Source organism: Opisthorchis viverrini (assembly GCF_000715545.1).
Source record: "Opisthorchis viverrini unplaced genomic scaffold opera_v5_52, whole genome shotgun sequence".
In the NCBI taxonomy this organism is placed as follows: Eukaryota; Metazoa; Platyhelminthes; class Trematoda; order Opisthorchiida; family Opisthorchiidae; genus Opisthorchis; species Opisthorchis viverrini.
In genome coordinates, this window is record NW_008751708.1 from 1,662,693 (window position 1) to 1,677,752 (window position 15,060).

At 42.7% G+C, this 15,060-nt stretch overlaps 1 protein-coding gene across 1 annotated transcript in view; it reads right to left on the reverse strand.

Moving 5' to 3' along the window:
* The window catches only part of T265_03596 (hypothetical protein), a gene marked incomplete at both ends in the record, with an annotated part of 120,663 nt that overhangs the window by 84,793 nt on the left and 20,810 nt on the right, over nucleotides 1–15,060 (reverse strand). Inside the window, 3 exons of the mRNA XM_009168115.1 lie at nucleotides 296–378; nucleotides 421–461; nucleotides 2,700–3,092. Of these exons, the coding sequence (XP_009166379.1) occupies nucleotides 296–378; nucleotides 421–461; nucleotides 2,700–3,092 (517 nt within the window). The remainder of the gene's footprint in view (nucleotides 1–295; nucleotides 379–420; nucleotides 462–2,699; nucleotides 3,093–15,060) is intronic.

Below are 15,060 nucleotides of genomic sequence, written 5' to 3' on the forward strand. Positions count from 1 at the left end.
GACGACTTGTACCCGCTTTATTCGTGTTAGCAGACAACTTCGCGGCAACGGGCACTTCTCCTCTCAAATATAAATGGCAGTGAGCAACCTGTGACAGTACAATAAGTAGCTAGCTATCGTGAGCTCAGCAAAATCTCATATCCTGTTCAAGTTGCGTGATGTCTGGTACTTCAGTTCGACCATCTTTGTCCCTCAAAGTCCATTATTTTAGTGTAACTATTCGTGCATCGCTTGTGGAGGCTCTTCAGTCGGTACCTTAGAAAATAACAACAAAAAAAGAAAGAGCAAGTCTTACTTTGAGGTAAATCTTCAGCTGAGTAGATGCGAATTTTAAAGATGGCTGGTTGTAGCTGAACTCCTGCAGGGCGCAGTAAATTTCTATAAAATGAAGTTGTCAGTCGCTTGAAATAGAGCACTCACGTTTCGATGTCATCCTTGTCTCCGTTTTCCACTTTCAGACTCTAAATTGAGGGGCAAAAGTTGAACGTGAACCAGTGAGCAAAAGTTTGTTCACAAAAGTTAGCGTGCTAAGAGCAGTTTTACTCGAACGCGTTTACCGTCTTTTGGCTTAACGGGATGAACCACACAGATGTAACTGAAATGATGATATAATTCAGTCTTTATTGTATGCAGCCTACACCTCAGAGTCTAACATAAGACGAATTATGCTGTAGAATCCAGAATTCTGTTCTTCCTGATTAGGTCAGTTGATACTACAATTTAGTAAACTGGTAAAACCGTTTCCATCTTCATCATTCCTTGGTCACATAAACCGGTTTTAACGACCTCTTGAGCTCTGTGTTTGATCTGTTTCTCACCAAGTACAACGACTGGTCGGATAAACTGTCGCAGCCATTAGAACAGTCAGTTAACGCAATCTATCCTTGTGGATCGTTCCATAGATTTTTAATAGTTTAGTGGCCGGGAACGGGCTGTGGGGAGTGCTCTCACAAACGTTTCTGGTTTTGTATAGATTTTTAATAGTTTAGTGGCCGGGAACGGGTTGTGGGGAGTGCTCTCACAAACGTTTGCTTCTGGTTTGGCCCCTAAATCCCTCAACACCGTCGAGGTTAGTCATTTGGGTGACTGGTCTGACCTGACTGTTCTCATCTGTTCCCTGGATGCCTCTAAAAATTCTATGTCAGGACAGTCCCTGATGTTACAGATGTATTATCTGTCTTCCCATGTTGGATGTGTTCTCACTCAATCGATGGACGGTTGCCCGGATTTCACCTGTAGATATGCACGCATCATTCAAACCTACAAACCGTAATACCCACGAACTCAGTACACTTTGCAGACACAGGGTTTTATTACCAGGCTTGAGGCTCTGGATTGATGTTGTATACTTTCTCATCTATAAGGTTGTAAGTCAACGAACAGACTACCACCGCGTAGTTCCATTTTCAACAGGCAGCAAAAATTCGTTTGACTAAATTCGTTTGCTAATCTTTCTGTCCGTTTTATAACCATAAGGGTCCAAGAATAAAAATTTCGACGTGTTCCATCCAAGCAGCTTCAGAAACGATGATCTATATTGTCTCTCTTTTCGCTGCCTGCCGTGTCAAAAGCGATAATGCACTCACACATCATTGAGAAATTCCCATATGAACAGGTCATAGTTTTTGAAAAAGTTTGATGACATCGGTAGATTTTATTGCTNNTTTCGCTCTTGACACAAAAGCTTCGTCAGGCCAAGTGACTGGGTTCCGAAGTTGGTGGAGATTTAAGGCGGAAGAAGAACCAATCAGCTATGTCAAGCTAAATCTCTGTTGGGTGCCGACCGAAGGATTTTAATGTGTTAGAGTGGTTGAACAAGTTTTGGGTCGGTGGGGATGCCTACATGTGTTTGGGTCTAGCCTAGGATCCAGTTTTGGTTCGGTTCATTTGATGGTCCCTCTTGAACTTCGTTTGAACATTCTGTCCGTCTGTGTGGGTGAGCTAGTGCTAAGATAGTTGTGTAAGAGGGATGCTGTGACCTTTGGTCAGGTTAAGATTTCTACGTGGATTGACAACCAAACCGTCACGTGTCAACTCAGCTCATCTAAAACAGCTTTCAATAAGCTCGCCAACTCCACACCCTCGATTCTATTCACTCTGTGATGGTTAGTAATTTCCACCGCCTCGGCTATCAGCCGCTGTGGTGTGAATCGCAAACCCCGTCTTAAAACTTCCACATTTTCCACATTCCACAGTGTCCCGTGTCTAAGGTCATAGTGCCTTTTCAGAAAACTGTATGCTAATAGCCCTTTTGAATTATGAGAACCAGTTCTGAAATAGGTGCTCCTGAGTAAATATCACGGTAAAATGACCACTGGCCCTCATAAACGACCGATTACTTCATTTATCCTATTTCAACCACACACTATTTACAGAATAATTACTTCACACGGGTCGCAAGTACGACGCTAAGGCACGCCTAAAGTTCATTATCCTGTAATCGATGTAAGGCGGTGTAAATCAAACAATATTGACCTCACTTTGCAAGTGAAACTTAGTTTGTGTGTAGGTTTTCCAAAAAATGCAGAGAATAACTGTGATCTCCGAATGCCCTCAATCCTATTGGGTGGAATAACCCAAGAGCTAACAGATTCCCGTTTGTAAAGCTGTTATATTATACTCAATGCATGGAACTCAGTTGTCTTGTTGATGCTGATAGCGATAAAGCAACCTGTATGGGTTTGTACAATAAAGCTTACCGGTGGTTCATCGCCCGGACCGACAATAACGACGGAAACCTTCAAGTAGCCTTTGCATCCAGACATTGTATCATCCGGATCGCACAATAACAACCACTTGTTGAGTAGGGCATGCTTGTCCTGGTCGTAGACCAGTCCCAAGTCAAATTTGAATGAACCAATCAGAGCATCTTTTCGCATCTTTTTCGAATGGTACACGCCAAATACAATGGGTTTTTCCAATAGCGTTGCTGCAGCCTCATAGAAGTTGAAGTAGAATGTCTCATCCCAGTATGGGGAATTCGTTTGACTTTTAACCTTGGTCTCCTTCTGACTTCCAGCACAGATGATTTTGCATACCGGAGGAATGTTGTTGCCTTGAAGTTGACGTGCTTCGACAACCTTCACACGAATCTAAACCAGGAAGAGTGCAAAATTAAAAAAAAGAGATCGATCCAGAATGGTTGCCAACCAACTTTAAGGTGCAGAACCGTAGGAAATGAGTTGGAGAAGTGCACGATTAGAAAAGATGCTTTGTAGAGTTTAGCTGCCCGTAAAAAGACCGTCAGTTATAGAATAATCGGCGGGTATCAGGAGTTTGGCGTTTATCCGTTGTGCAGCGCATGTTCACCGTGGTAATTCCATATTTGGAACTGTTTGCTAGTATGGCCACATTTGAGTAGTGTTCGACAACTAAATTATAGTAAAGTCAACACCAAGTCAAGGTTTTTCCCCGTAGTTATCAATCAGATGACTAGAGTTCCAACAACTCACATTGATTGTTTTTACAAAAACAACTACTGCATTAGTTTCCTCTGGAATGCTATTTGTAGCGCTTTCTAATTGAGTATCAGAGATTTTCATGGAGTTTCGCTCACGTTGACAAGCGGAAAATTATCCGTTTCTTTGGTGAGTTCAGCTCAGTTTTTCAGTTGACAAAACGTGCACTAAAGTGAAATGGTGTCCTCGGTTCACCGAGGATTGGGAGAATAAGATCATGAAGGCTATGCACTGGAGGCGACGGCCTAATCTGGACACTGGCGTCCGATGTAGTAGGGGTTGAGGGCGATAACTTTGCTGCATTGGGTGCGTAACAGAGTCACTAACCACTGATTCGTCTCGTCTGGTGGTGCTGATCCGGGAAAACGGCATTTACCAGCACAACTGAGTTGACGGGTGCAAACTATTGTGCATCGTTGCCAAGTCATGGACTGATCGCCCCTGGGTATGAACATGGATTTCTACCAGATACTGTTCCGCTGTTGGAGCGCGGCTGACGGCGGGGCAAGGTCACCACTATCCGCAATTTTAAGAGAAACTGTCGATCGATTAACAATGTGTCAAGACCTTTTTCGATATATCATATGGTAAAACTGCTCTCTTTGATCCGTTTACAGGGAGTAAAACCAGCAAACAATTTGCCGGCATTTTGTTCAACCAGATCAGCATTTGAGATATAAGGTACTGCTAGGCTTTTCGTGCAAGTGCTGCTATAGCGTCCCTCCAGGGACAACACATTCCACAGACATCTAAATTGCTTCTGAATGGAGACGTTTCATCTTAAGACCGGTGACTAATATGAACACGCTGACTTCCTCTGCACTGGTTTGACATTAAATCTAATGGGTGTTCCCAAATGATTTTGTTTGAGTGTCTCATGCTCATTTTCCTTACATATACGTGAGTCCGACGAACACTATGCTGACGAATTGATGAGCTTCAACATTGGTCGTCATCCGCTTTTATCTACATAACTGTGTGCCACCTGGTCGCCCCGAATAAGAACGAGGAAACTAACTGTGTGAAGAAGACACGGGTGAAAAATAGAAGTTAACTATCACGAACGGGATCAATATTGGGGTGACATCCTATCCTCACTCCTGTGTCCTGTCTTCACTACCCTCAGTCAGTAGTAAAATGTCTGAGGCGTTTCGAACTCTTGTCATACTAAACGGTCGATCGAACCAAGGTTTTTCAAGAACAGCTGGTCATCATTGTGGGAGACTGCAACAGTTGTGCTAGTGATATTGGTCCTTTTCACTTGACTTTCGAATAGTGGGCGTAACATGAAATTCGAGGCCTTGAACATCAATCTCATAGAATCACTAGCAAATGGTCTAAGATTTCTTTCGGAACGAAAGAAATTTCAACGCACAAAAACGGGTTGAACCATTTTAAATTCCCGATTAATCGACGATGAGTAGCCTTTATTTTCGTCTCATCATCATCACCATCCACAGTATAACATCAGCAGTCAGCACTGATGCCTCGCTGTTGTGCAACTACGCTCTAATTCACTCCTCTAAGATGATGAAGTTTTGACTGCCCCATCTTATTTTTCGTAGAAGAATCTTCAGGTGGGTCGTCAGTTGAGAAACAAAACGTTTGGATGGCGCGGAGTGATGATCACGCAAAATCAAAACAAGACTATGCTCGTGAACACCTTCGAGAATGTTCGAAGTCTTTTTCTGGCAGGAAATATTCTCTCCTACAGGGGTTCGGTCTTCCAGACTGCGAAGTAATCGAGAACACATAGGTTTAGAAACTGCTCTCTTTGATCCGTTTACAGGGAGTAAAACCAGCAAACAATTTGCCGGCATTTTGTTCAACCAGATCAGCATTTGAGATATAAGGTACTGCTAGGCTTTTCGTGCAAGTGCTGCTATAGCGTCCCTCCAGGGACAACACATTCCACAGACATCTAAATTGCTTCTGAATGGAGACGTTTCATCTTAAGACCGGTGACTAATATGAACACGCTGACTTCCTCTGCACTGGTTTGACATTAAATCTAATGGGTGTTCCCAAATGATTTTGTTTGAGTGTCTCATGCTCATTTTCCTTACATATACGTGAGTCCGACGAACACTATGCTGACGAATTGATGAGCTTCAACATTGGTCGTCATCCGCTTTTATCTACATAACTGTGTGCCACCTGGTCGCCCCCGAATAAGAACGAGGAAACTAACTGTGTGAAGAAGACACGGGTGAAAAATAGAAGTTAACTATCACGAACGGGATCAATATTGGGGTGACATCCTATCCTCACTCCTGTGTCCTGTCTTCACTACCCTCAGTCAGTAGTAAAATGTCTGAGGCGTTTCGAACTCTTGTCATACTAAACGGTCAATCAAACCAAGGTTTTTCAAGAACAGCTGGCCATCATTGTGGGAGACTGCAACAGTTGTGCTAGTGATATTGGTCCTTTTCACTTGACTTTCGAATAGTGGGCGTAACATGAAATTCGAGGCCTTGAACATCAATCTCATAGAATCACTAGCAAATGGTCTAAGATTTCTTTCGGAACGAAAGAAATTTCAACGCACAAAAACGGGTTGAACCATTTTAAATTCCCGATTAATCGACGATGAGTAGCCTTTATTTTCGTCTCATCATCATCACCATCCACAGTATAACATCAGCAGTCAGCACTGATGCCTCGCTGTTGTGCAACTACGCTCTAATTCACTCCTCTAAGATGATGAAGTTTTGACTGCCCCATCTTATTTTTCGTAGAAGAATCTTCAGGTGGGTCGTCAGTTGAGAAACAAAACGTTTGGATGGCGCGGAGTGATGATCACGCAAAATCAAAACAAGACTATGCTCGTGAACACCTTCGAGAATGTTCGAAGTCTTTTTCTGACAGGAAATATTCTCTCCTACAGGGGTTCGGTCTTCCAGACTGCGAAGTAATCGAGAACACAACCAATAGGTTTAGATTCTTCACTTTGTTGGTTCGTATTTTTTGAAGTTTACTGACCAGATTTTTCCAGCTTTGCGTGCTTTGAAAAAAAGAAATCAAGCACTCACCCCCAGTCTCTGCCACTGATTTTCCCAGATCTATAAACGTTATCTGTAGGCTAAACTTGTCGGTTTGCACGAAAGTGTAACATCCAGGGCGTCAAAGTGTTTCCACATTCTGCTGCTGTACACAGTGTTACTCCAACGACATAGAAGTCTGCCCTCCTGCCCTCTTGTCTGTTGACTGATGATTCGTGTCAGTTACCTGCCTGTCTTGTTTCTTCTGCAAACAGATACTGTGATCAACTTTATGGCATTATATTCAGGGACATCTCCCAGGACGTTATATTCCCAGGCCCCTACGTGCGAGCTATTTTATCCCGCTACGCTTTAATGTGAAACTCCAATCAATTACCGTACAAGTGGAGATGATGTTATCTGGCCCAAGCCATTAGTATGTGTAAATAAGAGCGATATTTGTAAACGTCATTCCACTTGTCTTGCGAAACGGTTTTGCAGTAACCGGCAACTGTTCCAGGACACTACATATTCATACGGTTGCACCGAGGGATGAATGGAATTATGGAAAAACATGATCAGCGCATGAGGAAGAAAACACTTCAGTGTTTTGTGAGATATTTGAAGGACTGGACTGTATTCTGTTATCAAAGCTAAGTTCTAGTGAAGTCCCTGTTTGTATTTCAAGGCAACAGCTAAGGGGTATTTGGGGGTGATGTGACCCGGTAGAAAAGGGTCAGATACTATATGCAGTTGAACTACGGAACTGAACTGAAAAACGGTCGATTTCTGGGCCATGTAATTATTGAACTGGGTCACCAGAAGATGCTGTTTTGCTTTTTGTTATAGTCTGTCCGTGGATCTCTTCATGCCCGGTGAAAAAGTGTTGGAGAATCGGACTTCCCCATTCTTTGGTAATAAGTAAAATCTAACGGTTCTGCAAAGTCTCGGTGTTGTGGTTCGATCCAAGAGCTACAGTTGTTTTCTTATGATTATCATAGATATAATAACGGTTTTTTAATGACAGATCCAACAAACTTGAAAACCTTCAAAACAATTTCATCAGTAGTGGTGTACAGAAATGAAATGACGAGGCGGGATGCTAACGGTTAGGATAATCAATTAATCTCATCCATTCCAGCTATCATTTCGGACGAGTGATTGAATTAGGTGAATAACGTGAATCGCGGACCAAAAAAATACGGCACAGAATAGTTAAACATGTAGGAAATTTCATCGNCTGCTATATATATATATATATATATATATATATATATGTATGTGGTTGGCTGACTGTGCCCCGATAAGGAACCGCCGCTCGACAGGGGTCGGACCACTGGACGTCTGTGCATAGGTTCGCTAACTCTAACGGTTTGCGCAGCACAAGATGTAATATTGGTTGCAAATATACAAATCCGATGCAAGCTGAACCATTACGATTGACAGTAAAGCAGACAGTGGCCTGATGCGGTTACCTGTGGTGGTTGAAGTACACTCACGTTACGACGAACCTCCGTCACATTGAACTCTCCTCCGACCCCATCTGGCTTCCGCCACAGTTTGGAACTGAACTTTGGACATCAGTTTGGAGTCTGATATTACCTCCTGAATGAATGCTTGGTTTGTATTTTGGAGGCCGAACTCAATTGCTCCTCGTGTTGAACATTTATCTGATTTGGTCCCAACATTGGCGAGCCCTATCGCCCTTCGTGATTCTCTAATGTATAGGAGTTGACCAGACGTTTTCTCTCACATTCGTTAAAGTGAATTTAAAAGGGCCAAAATATCTTCGGCAAGTTTTTTGGCAGTGAAGGTTTCAAGCCTGGATTCAATCGTTCAGTTGACGCTGAACACTGTTAGAAAGCTCGGAACTACAGTACGATTTTTTCATTCATTCACTGCGCATCTGACAAATCTTTAGATCCGTTTTTGTTGTGTAGTATGAGCAATTGCATCCTATGTAAGTTGTGAGTTGCTGACAAATGAATTTCTAGCTAAAAAGTACCCCTCTAGTAATTTGTTACTGCGCCCCAACATGGTCTAAATTACTCGGTAATTCATTGTCTTGGTTGACAAGAACATGAGGATGATTTTAGTTCCCGCAAAACGTCGACGCGTCTCGCTATGCATGGCTGAAGCTAATCCTGCATACACACACAGACCCTCAAACAGTAAACCGTAAAACAGGTTTCATCCTGATGCTGAGGACGTGTGCGAATTGTAGAAACATTTCACTAATGAGTCATGAAGCTGAATCAGAGCTTCGCCTTGGAAAAACTGGATGGATAAGCGAGAGATTTTTTCGTCGAACGTGGACCAAATTCAGCTTTGGTATTTGCATAGTCCTGTTTTGTCGTGGACTATCCGCATTTCTTTGGTGTGTGCTTTTGTGCGACCGAGCGGCTTTCATGGCCAATTCACAGCCAACCTGGTTCTATTCTCATTTTTATCAGAAAGCTGGTCAAATCGATTAGTGTTGCAAGGGTGCGTAGAAGCCGATGTGTGAACTTGCACAGAACAGTTTGCAAGCGAACTGATTCATATTTTCGCGTGTACACTGAACAGACAACTTTTTTTATTGCACTGGCGACTACATTCTAAGAGAAAGGATTTGACTGCTACGTCCAGTATTCCACAACTAAGAAACTGCGCAGGTGACAACAGGTATTTTCAATTTATGATTTTGTCCTGTCACTGAGGCCAGTCTATGCTGAAAAGCCGAGAAGCACTGTACAACCGCTTTATCCTTATTGGAAATCACCAGTAGTGGGTATCTCATAAAACTCAGAGTTTTGAACCCCCGGTCATTGGTTAAACACTCAAACGTTCGGTCCCGAGCGTCAATACAGATATTCTGGTGTAATTTGGAATCCGTGTATCTGTTCTGGATGAAAACAACTCTTAAACACTCACCAAAATTCAGCACAAACTACTTTGATCAAACAAATGTGGACGTTCAAAATGCTGTTCCGGGTCGCACCACAGAACGTTGTCAGTAATAGCCGTAGGTGATGCGGCCAACGTGGTCACTCTTCGGTTGGTGAAAAGCAAAGAGTTCTCACTCGGCTAAGCTATACCACACGCTTCAACTTGTATCTCGTAAATCCTGATGGTCAAGAGCATCATCAAGCACTAAGTCGCATCATAGTCATTAAGCACTTAAATATGTTGGCAGTACCACGATCGAACCGCGATAGTATCATTATGAACAAGCATCATTTGTGCTAGTATTCCATTTCTTTCAAGTCGCCGTACTTCCTTGTTTGAACTGTATCGTCAGCCGACCACAGTTCGGTCTCAGAACACGAAAACACTGTCTTATTCTGAGAGAAAGAGAGGGGCTTGCGCCAGGTCAGTTTTTATCTAGGGAAACTTTCCTCCTGGGGTGGGTGATTGACGGAACTGAGTTGTGTGGGAGAAAAGGGCTAGAAGCGGTTGGAAAATGATTGATGTTGCTGGTATTGGTGATGAACTGATAGGTTTGATTCTGCCTCCATCGTCTACCGCGAAGGACCTGTCAACAGTTGTTCGTGGATGTAAGTTAACAGATCAGTATGGTCAGTTATTTTCATTCCCGAAGGACTTGTGCTGTTATGAAACTGCATCCATTTAAAAGTGAGCATTTCAGAATGTAAAACCACGCCTCCGTCATTAATGGAGATTATTTTGAGTGGGTATGAGAATGAAGCTCGTGTGACCAAGATAGATCTTGATGAGACATCGAACATTGTACCGCGTTCAAGAGGTTGACTAAAATCAGCCAACTAGTTATTATGTGATATATTCAAAACACATTTCCTCCTCGGTCTGATGGAGAATGCCATTCCCAGCTTTTTGGATTACCAAACTGGCATGCAAGTGAGTGTATTTTGCTTTTGGATTACCGTTTTTGTTTGTCTCAATAAACATGACGACTTCTCATTAGATCCTCACTTTCTATATATCTTTGTAATGTACTACTCATAAGGTTACTGAAAATTGGTCAACAGCCCACGACCGGTTTCGCCCTATTCGGGGCTTATCAGGTAGGCGCAGTCCTTGCGTTTCCGTCAACCTTATGTCCTACTTGAAACCAAATTGCACGAAATTAGCGAATATACACTTATTTGCAAACAAATTTGGTTTTTCGAAAGACCCACCTGGAACCGAGCTGAATTTCTCATTTGTGTTGTTCTCATTGGCTGAACGTATATTTTGTGTTGTTCTCATTAGCTGAACGTATACGTAAACAATAACTACATGTTCTCCAAGGATCACAGCGCCCATGAGGTTGCTTAAAACTCTGACAGATCGGGTGAGACACAGGGGTTAATGAAAACTCATCTACCTGATGAGCCTCAAGAAGGGCGAAACCAATAGATTACAGCAACCGTATGAATAGTGCGTTCCGTCAAGAAAATCTGCCGCAAATCTGGAATATCGTGCCAAAGGAAGCTTAAATCGGCCTTTGTGCAGCACATTCATCTAGAGAATATCATAAACCAGGGATCCATCTGATTTCCTCGCAAACGTCTACCTCCTTTTTCAGTACTTTGGGTGAGCATTATATAACCCCCTGACGCTAATTTTTCGAAGATTTCTGACGCATTTTAAAGTTTTTAAAGCTCCATATCTGATCAAAGTGGCATTACCTTCATATGCGTTTAGATTTATACTCTTTCTTGCTAACCAGTGTTAGGCGATGAGCGTAGCATGTAGAACCATGTTTACGAAGGAAACACTGAGACCAAGGGTGTGGTGTTTTATCCTCACAGACATCAAAGAGAAGGTTGTACCTGAGGAGCAAAGCTGCAGTGTGATCTTCAAGCGGATAGCTTTACTTGATGGCATGTACATTGCCACATAATTATCTAACATGCGTTTTGTTTTACTTGTCCCAATGCACATAAGGTGAGTAAGCACTGGTCGTGCGTACTCAATTGAGAGGGTTGTGCTCTGACAATCGCCTCACTAGATTCTACCAGGCCCAACAAACTGGCACACTTACCTGCAATATTGAAACCTGCTGTTTAATGCCCTATGTTATTGTTTTTTGTACTGATTCCCTTAGTCAAATTGAGGCCTTCACTAAAGCCTCTTGTAACCTGACGTTGGGTTCAGACGTTTTTTGTCAAAGCTGAGAGGCATCATAGCATGGTAACAAGGAATTTCTGCTTCCTCAGTCATCTTTGCTTGATTAGTACAAACGTAATGCGCTTCGTTTGGCCCTCCATTGATTGGTCTCTCGGTTTGCGTTGAAAATCCAGTCAGAGACACGGATAAACAAATGAATGAAAGATTCAAATCCTCTCATGCGTCCTCGGCCAAGTTGATAGACTAATTTCCGGAGTACAGAAAACCGACAAACATTTTAAAGATAGCGGGGTTCATTTCGGCATGCTTTTTCCTCGAAAGTAACGTTGTAAACTCACCTTGCTACTGTTTATTAGCAATTAGAGCTAGCCCGATCCGTCTGTAAGTAAATTCATCCTTTTTTAGCTACGGTGCCACTCATAAGGTTGATGAACACTCTTTGACAGCCTGATACTACTCCCGGCCCTTCGGGCTTATCATGTGGGTCTAAACTCCGAATTCTACTTTATCTTATCTCGTGTTGGATATTGGATATCATCGGATATGACTGGGTTTCCAACACTCGCTTGAAACCCAAGATAATGATGATGTTTTGCTCAAATCAAACCGTAAGGAAGCTCTCGTGGATTACTGTGAGAGCAATTTGTAATTTTTTCCTCCATTGACGACACTTTGCATTCGCTGGTAGTAAATTGTTGTTTCGCTTATTGTTATAACCATTCACTGGGCTATACCTATGTGTCCTGCCCCAGTCTCATTTTCACTCCTCACAGTAATGTCACCCAGCAAAGGAACAACTCCTCCCAGAAAACCATTCTGAAAAGCCTAGTATTAGATAGGTGAAATGGAATGCATGCTACGTGAACTCAAAACCACGGATAAATGTTTAACTGACACAGAACTCATCAGGAACATACGTAGGTTCATTCGGGTTAATTGTACTTTTGTTTTCAGACTTCATATGTGAATCTGATGTTTCTGCTTTTTGATGGATGTTCTGTACCGAGGACAGGAAGTGCAACAAGCGGACCCACAAATCCTTAGTGAGCGGTAAATCCTATTCCGTTTCTTCGAATCACACATTGCAAATCTAGCCGCAGTTCCATTGAGTTACAATTAAAAATATAATTAGAAGAGACCGCTTTTCCGTAGTTCGGATCCAGGAACACACGGAGCACTTCGGATGAAACAGCTAGCCACTACTTCAATCATTAAGGCTAGGTAAAAATTCATGGAAATGGCAATTTTCAAACCCCTGTTATGACATAGCCTATTCTCGTTCACATGCCAATCAATGGCAATAAGACCAGTCACCTGGTGAATAAGGAAGTATGAGTAGTACATGTTCAGTTCGTGGTGTAATTGATCTCTAAGCTTAGCATTTCGTGGTAGCAGTTTGGTCACGACCCGAGGTAGCATCACGGGTGGCATGTGATACCAGCTAAAACGGTGGTGTGCGCGAGTTCAGATACGTGTCTCTGCAAGGGAAAGGGATGATGTTCAACCATGACTAGTGGGCAATTCCAGTGATTGAATTGTTCGCCCGCGTTCTGATGGTTGACATCCAGATGAACTTTGAGCTTGGTAGTGGATCCCCTTCCTGTTTGGCCGCATGACTTCTCATATCGTCCTATCCAACGCTCGATTGCGTTTGTGCCGTTTGGGCGGATTTGTGGTCCCGTGTCTATGGACAGACTGAAGGTGTCGCGGAGCACTATGCTTCCAAAAACACCCGGTGGGTTTTGTGCATTTACATGTAACAATACTGATGTTTCCGAAGTGGAAGCAGATTGTCAGGTGTGGAACCCGAAAAAGGCAAATTTGTGATGCACTACTCATAAGGTTGCTGAAAATTGGTCAACAGCCCACGACCGGTTTTGTCCTTCTTGGGGCTCATCAGGTAGGCGCAATCCCCGAGTTTCCGTCAACTTTATGTTCTACTTGAAACCAAGTTGCACGAACTTAGCGAAATACACTCATTTGCAAACAAATTTGGTTTTGCGAGACTCAGCTGGAACCCAACTGAATCTCTCTTTTGTGATGTTTCCAGGCAACCGAACGTGCTGCGCTGGGCCGCCTCATGTTTCAGTCGCTACGATATTCGAGATATCACGACACATGCATATTCGTAATGCACTACTCATAAGGTTGCTGAGAATTCTTCGACAGCCCAGGACCGGGTTCCAGGTGAGTCTCTTGCGAAACAGAATTTGTTTGCGAGTGAGTGTATTTCGCTAAGGTAAATTTGTCTTCTTAATGTCCCTTTGTGTATTTTGGCTTGTTTCTCCCCGTTCAGTCCAGCGTGCAAATCACAGTTTGCCCAGCACATAATATCATCTAGGTCGAGTTGTCTGTTTTTACCCTTCAGTCTTAAAAGTGACCTCCTTAGTGTGGCGTTCAATTTGTTAGCCACACAGAGTCAGGCGGATGTGATAATCTTCCTGTGAGGTTCCTGATTTTGGCAAAAGCCATTCATTTAGTCTTATCGTCACCATTCTTATTGGCATGCAAGTTCCTTCATCCTCCTTCTGGTAAGGGTTCTTGGGTGTCCGTTGCTTCGCAAGATTCAAGAAAAAGGATTTTCGTCCTTCCTTTTAAAGTTCAGTGTGCCATTCAAATGAGTAGAAACGCACTGGATACAAAAAGAGGTATCCAGTCATCCTGAAGGAAAAGACAGGAATGTGGCTGGAAACACTTCGACAGCCCATGACCGCTTTTGCCCTTGCTGGGATCCATTAAGCAGGCGTGGACTTCGAGTTCCTGCCAACCTTATGTTCTGTTTATACCCGGGTTAGACGAAATTCGAGAAATAATATAATTTGTAAACCTGTTTGGTTTTCACTGGATTTAAGCACCTACTCATATTCTTTGTGGGCATATATACTTGTAAGAAACAGTATGTCTCAAGCTGCAAAAATATGGACACTTAGTTTAAACATCCAAATGAGAGTCCGCTCCTTAAGAATCGATTTTGAAGATTTTATATTCTTACATCATTTGCATATAAAAAACGGCTGAGAGGAGAACGTGGAGAATGCTAAACAATACAGTGCGTACGATGTCAATCACAAAAAGCGAATCGTTTCTATATTTTACTTCTGCATGTGTAAAGCCCCTCATCTCAGCCTTTGAGTTCGCCTAACTTGGATTTCTAGATGTTTGTGAAAGTCACTTATGGGAATATGTGTGCTATCTCGTTAGGACGCTTTCTAAGCCCTCATTTGTCACGACAACATTGACGTGAACATGTAGTCAGGAAGTATTTCTCTTTTCAATTTTTCTTTTTAAAAATACTTGAAACTCGGTGCAGTAGAAAGTGAGCTTCCAAAACTACGGCTTGATGTACCTTGCTTTCATTCTTCACGTCTTAAAGGTGACGAATGGAAGGGTAGCGTTTGCTCGCTCTGTAGATTTGGTATTCGGCAGTCTCTAGTCCTCAACCCTAATATTCAAATGCTGTCACATCTCGTTGTGCGGTGACTGTTCAGTGGTCACCGATCTCACTGAACCCAAACCATCCATCGATAAGTTTTGGGAAATTCCAACAA